Genomic DNA, 6,205 nt, shown 5'->3' with positions numbered 1-6,205 from the left:
TTGGGTAAGTATATGCCACACGTCACAAACTCCGTATAAAGTAGGTTAAAATGTATTGGTAAATTAATGGAAAAGCCACAGAAGTGGACAGGCATATGAAGTGAATGTCAGCCATATTAAGTGATCCGCGCTATTAAAAATATTACTTCAAGGTCCTTGAATGACCAAAGTTGATTTCTCAAACCCAGAGAAACATAATCTACTTCTCTTGTACCAGAATTATATAAAATTCACCATTCTTAGGACATGTCTACGAGGTGATATTCAATATGAAATATTATTCTTCGGCTAATGTTTCTTTGCATTAAAATTAGCGAACAAGTATTTGATGGCTCCTTCTGTGTGTCAAGATGCTGCGTCATTCCCCCTCTACTCTTGGTCATCCTCAACCTTACCGCTATATAAACTGCTCAGACCTCTCAGTTGGCACAGTGCATCCTCTTCTCGACAGGAACACGCGACTCTCACAATGAAACTGGTAAGGAGACACAGCTACTTCTTGACGGGGGATACTACTCATGCATTAACTGGAAATCGAAAGACCATTTCAATCGTTTAAATTTGCAATGTACGGTACTTATATAAAACCACTTTGATAATCGTACGATTCTTTCTTATCATTTATCAATTTATTACGAATGTGGCCAAAAATGACAGCGAATTAATGCTGAGACGTATAGGAAGCCCAACAATGAGAACTAAGTGGTTAAGGTAGAAAATGTTTTTAAATTGTTTTCATTTAACACATTAAATTTGTAGTTATGGATTTACGTCTCACTAAATATACCAACACGGGGTGGAGTATTTGAGTACGCTGGACCTTGCCGAGGTCGAACCCGCTAACTTGGTACGAATGATTTAATATTATCATGTAATAATGTATACGATAACACAATGCTATTAAACCACCCTCGGCGGGAAAGAAAGTAAACCTTGGTAGATTTTACCTTCAATATTGCTACCAAAATGTACAAATATCCAAATATGTCCGTTGTAAATTTTACAAAATGTAATTTAAAATATTTCTCGATACTGTATACGAACTGAAGGTTGCAGGATCGTAATTATTTTTGAGATACTTGAGTACTTACTTCGGACAAGGTGAAAACGAAAATCATGGAACAGATACATGGGCCGATTAGAAAATAATCCATTCACCTAAACTTTCATCATGGATTAGAGTTTTAATACAGTACCCATAAAGATAATGATTAGAATAAAATTCAACATTGTTAGTCAACTAAATTAACCTCGCGGACCCGCGATATAAGAGTGGCGTGCCTCTTCATACTCGAAGGCCCCGGGGTTGACTCCCGACAAGGTCAGGTTATGAGGGATGGTTTAAGGTCCATTCATCCCATGTGATAACAATTGAGAAGCTATATGACAGTGCGGTCCCGGTCTAGAAAGCCAAGAATAACGGTCGAGAGGATTTGTCGTGCCGACCACAAGACGCGATCTCATAATCTGCAGGCCTTCCGCTGAACAGCGATCGCTTGGCAGGTCATGGTCCTTAAGAGCTGTCGCACCATGGTGGGAGGGGAGTGTGCATTAAACTCCATCCAATGATATTTCTTGTCGCTCAGAGTTTGTTGCAGGCATAGGGAAATGATTGCACTGATAACTTTCTAAATATCCTGCTCTAGAATGGTTCCATGTTCTTGTGCTACTTTTTCGCTAATGTTTGGCCAGCCACGTCTGAATACACCAACTGTTTTGAACTTACTGCTTTACTTAGTGTAATATTACATGCTAACTCTTAAACAATCTTGGAATTCCCTTATTATGAGTGCATTAGAAACATTCTCTTTGGTTCTCTCCACGGATTTAATGCCATAACCATGGAATCAGTCACAATTTGTAGTTAATGGTATGTAGCAATATCAGACCAGAATATAACATGCAAGATACTGTAGTTTCCAACAAGTTATGAATGACAGAAAACATTAGTAGCTACATATTTCTCATTTCAGGAACGATATCCTGCTTCCTATCTGACAGGTAAAAAAATATATTATTCTAAAAATACCCTGACACCCAGCCGTTTTGCTTTCTACGAGTGTATATCCGGTGTTCAAGCTCGGCTGCTATTATTCCCATCAGATAACTCCTCAATTCCTCAAGAACCGAACACGTTGGCTGTGCAGTTATGGTCGCGTAGCTGTGAGCTTCCATTCGGGGAATGGTAGGTTCAAATCTCACCCTCGGCATCCCTGAAGATGGTTTTCCGTGGTTTTCCGTTTTTTTCATTTCAGGAACGATAGCTTTCGTCGCTTCGTAATTGAATGGTAAAAATATATATAATTTTAAAGAGACCTTGACACCCAGCCATTTTGCTTTCTATGAGTGTATCTCCGGTGTTCCAGCTCGGCTGCTATTATTCCCATCAGACAACTCCTCAGTTCCTCACGAACAGAACACGTTGTACCTTAAGTAATGCCAGGACTACTAACTTCCCAATCCTAGCTCTTTCCCATCCTTACGTCGCCGTAGGCCTTCACTATGGTAGTACGACGTTAAACCACCAGCAAAAAATTAAATATCACCATGCCAATTTAACCTCGTTCCACACTGTCGTGCTCATTACTTTCCTAGCTATAGCCTGTTATGATACTCAAAATCATTTGGTCAACGTTGAGTTGCATAGGTGTAGGCATCCATTCGTCTGATATTGTAAAATACCATTACTGTTTTATTTTTCTTACATTTGTTTATTGGAATGGCTCGGGGGACAGTCTCTTACACAATTGATGCTCGTGAAATTTAAGTGGGCAGATCAAAAGCTGATCACTCTATTCGTATCACTTTGTGACAAGTTCGTTGTTTGCCGTCTTATCCATTAACTGGAATCGATTTCGTACAATCAGCCTCCAAGACTCAAAGGCGGTAGCCAGCAAACTGGATGGACGCCAACCAGCATCATGTTTTTCTTGCGGTACTACTAATGCATGATCATCTTCTAGTTCATCTCCTCATGCGCTGATAGTTTCGAGTGTTACCTGATACTTACTTTCCTTTGTTCCCAGATCTTGGTTGCTTGTTTAGTTGGGCTGGCAGCTGCAGCCAACCCCTCAGACCCTGAAATCACCATTGTGGCCGCCGAAAACAACGTGGACTTCGATGGCACCTTCAGATACAGGTACGGTACGAAAGGAAATGAACCTGAATTTATTATAGGCGATGTGTGAAATATTAACGTCATGTTTACCCAACGTAAAGGTAGAGATATTATACTTTTACGCTTCATTTGAAATTATTGTGAGATGGTAGCCTTGTGCATGGCTACCATGTGGACTAAATTCAGTCTATCACTGTTTCCATTTATTTGTGATAGAATCCTCTTTACACATGCTGTTAATCTCTGTTCGTACCTTGGTGATATTAGGCTATTTTTCACCAGAAATGATAATATATATTTGTTTCAGTATTGCGTATATACCAGAAACATTTAGATGGAAATTATCGAATAATTTTTAAAACCAGATATATTTAATAAAATAGCGTGTAAAAAGCACCTTACTAGTTGATGTGGTGCAAAGTATGAGGGTATACTCTGCAGTAGTTCACTGATCCATTATATAGGTTGTGACTAGAATTGCTACATTATTTTTACTTGTAAAATTACGAGAAATCTTTTTCTACAGTCAGCGTGAAAATTCTCTAAATAACATTAATCATTTTATAAAGTTGATTGATTTATTGTATCGACGTAGGATCGCCAGCAGTTCCTTTTAGTTAGTGCAGCCATTTGCGTAAGGGCAGTCGTTGGGTCCTCTAAGAGTTAAATAACGCTCCAAAAGAAGCCATAACATAGTTTCCAACCCACATTTGATATTGATCTAGAAGTGTGCGTTTTCATGATTTATTCCTATCTTTTCACATTACAGTTTCAAGAACTCCGACGGTACCGAGGCTGAACAGTCTGGACAACTGAAGCAGATCGGAGCCGAAGCTGGAGAAGCTGTTCAAGGTTCAGCCTCTTACACAGCCCCCGATGGCACCCCAATCCGTCTGACCTACACCGCCGACGAGAACGGATACCAGCCTCAGGGTGAACATCTGCCAGTACCACCCCCTATCCCAGAGGCCATCGCCAGAGCGCTCGCCTACTTGGCTACGGCACCACCTCCCAAGGAGAAGTAGATACTTCTACGACAAGTTATTTACGCTGATGCCTTACAAGTGCTCTATTTGGGACAGATTTTAAAACCACCAAATTATTTCAACCAGTCATCGTGATCGTAATCACGCAAGTTTATTTCAAAAACACACTAATGTTTAGTCATCCATCAAGAAACGTTTATACAAAATTAAATGTTGGTTCATGATTCTCACGGTTACATCACAATACAGTGCCATATCCATGACTACAACCGCGTCTCCCGTCCAATCATTACTGTAAAATGATGAAAGTCATGCAGTGTGAATGATGTTTGTGTTCTATGTACATACTGAATTGTTAAATTAAAATGTTAATGCAAGATATATAGTCCTACGTTTTTCAAATGAATCCCTAAAATACTGTCAATAAACATCCTCTATCATAATCCAAATAACATGCTACGTTGTAGAGTGGAAATCTATTTATCTCAGAATTCTGCTCGTTGAATGACACAAAAACACTTACAGAAAATCTTGTAACAATAAACCTGCTTGGTAGGAGAGTAGTCCCATTTTAGAGTTATCACAGTGTATATTCATTTTGAAAACTATACCGAAAATATTCCTCATTGTAATGGTTCACCCAAGAAATCACCAGCAGTCAAGATTATTTAAAATAATTATCTGTCTATAGATCATGGAATCTGACATTGATATAAAAATGTACAAAACATAATACTAAAATTTTTGAATTTACGCTCAAATATTATCGTTGTTCGATCAGTTTCATGGTGTTTGTACACAATGAAATTCCACTGGTCATTTCATTTCCTTTTACACTTAGAGGTATATCCATAGCCTATTTATCTTACGCATGTGAATTAAATTAAAACATCATGAATTATAATAATGATAAGTTATCGTAATTGAAATTCATCAATGACTATTTTCCACAGAGTATATATATAACAGCATAATTTAACAAAATATCTTCTTAGTGTATAGAGACATGATTATAACGCATTCTTTTCTTACCTAAATGATATGTGGGATAAGAATAGAGTTCAAAGAAAAGAGATCATTTATTTTTTACAGAGTATGGAACCATTTCAGTTCAATGAAATACAATAAACTTCTTGTCATTGTAGTGTACATCAAACCTGAAGTGTAACTGTAAGTACTAAGAAGGAAATTTAGTGCTGAAATGAAATAAATAATTTATAAACTAGATCTGTCTACGAAACAGTCCCATTCGAACTTGTAAGTGCCTGTCAGTTGAGAGAAGACCTACTGTACGTGCGAGAGAGTATGCAAAATGGTATTTCTAACCTCATAAGGGTGAAGGGATTCATCTTTATTCTAGGAATATACGGTGACCAACGAATGGGTAAGTGACAAATATTGAGCGTTATGGAGCAGTAAAGTGAGAGATTCACTCAAACTCACCGTTAACGTACAGCCAATGCGGCCATTAACAGGATGGTCCCAAGACGGAAACCAATGTTGCCATTACTGCAATGAAACAGCAACCCTTGCACATGTCTTGGGTGCCTGCAAACATGTTGAAGCACTTAGAAATGACCCTCTGCACCGTATTCGGAATTTATCGCTGATGTCTTTTGGGAACGTCCGGATAAAGTATAGTATGTTATGATTACGTGAGTATATGATTAAGTGCGTGAACTTGGCGCTCAGTGGAGCCATTCTAATCTACTCGACTCATCGTTTTACAATTGACTCTACCATCAGATCAGATACCTCCAAAACCCAAACGTCGGATGTTCGTAACGAAAAGCGTGACCCCTATGCATCCACAATTCCATACCGTAAAGAAAAATATTACTTATCATGCAGAGAAGTAGCGGGAGCTTGAGGCATAGTAACAGCCATATTTTCGTAGTACTGTAAGCTGTTCATATTGTACAATATATTATTTATGAACGTGATAGCCTCTATGGGTTCAATATCTATTCTGAAGAATCGTTTGCATAACTGTTAACGACTGACAGGTGGAACTCGCATTTACCATCTGATAATAACACGTGCTATATGTCTGGAATGCTTTGTCTGCTGGACAACCTCTAGTTAGAGAAAGCTGAATGGC

The 6,205-nt window shown here is 38.5% G+C and overlaps 1 protein-coding gene across 1 annotated transcript; it reads left to right on the top strand.

Moving 5' to 3' along the window:
• Positions 1 to 434: 434 nt before the first annotated feature.
• On the top strand, positions 435 to 4,485 carry LOC136868258 (endocuticle structural glycoprotein SgAbd-3-like). Its single transcript, XM_067144763.2, has 3 exons — positions 435 to 478; positions 3,027 to 3,139; positions 3,888 to 4,485. Exons 1-3 carry the CDS (start codon positions 470 to 472, stop codon positions 4,141 to 4,143), a joined length of 378 nt encoding a protein of 125 aa, XP_067000864.1. The 5' UTR covers positions 435 to 469; the 3' UTR covers positions 4,144 to 4,485.
• Positions 4,486 to 6,205: the final 1,720 nt, after the last annotated feature.

The sequence above is a fragment of the Anabrus simplex genome, chromosome 1, assembly GCF_040414725.1.
Source record: "Anabrus simplex isolate iqAnaSimp1 chromosome 1, ASM4041472v1, whole genome shotgun sequence".
Lineage (NCBI taxonomy): Eukaryota > Metazoa > Arthropoda > Insecta > Orthoptera > Tettigoniidae > Anabrus > Anabrus simplex.
Note: the sequence above shows the minus strand (reverse complement) of the source record. Positions and strands in the feature narration are given on the sequence as shown.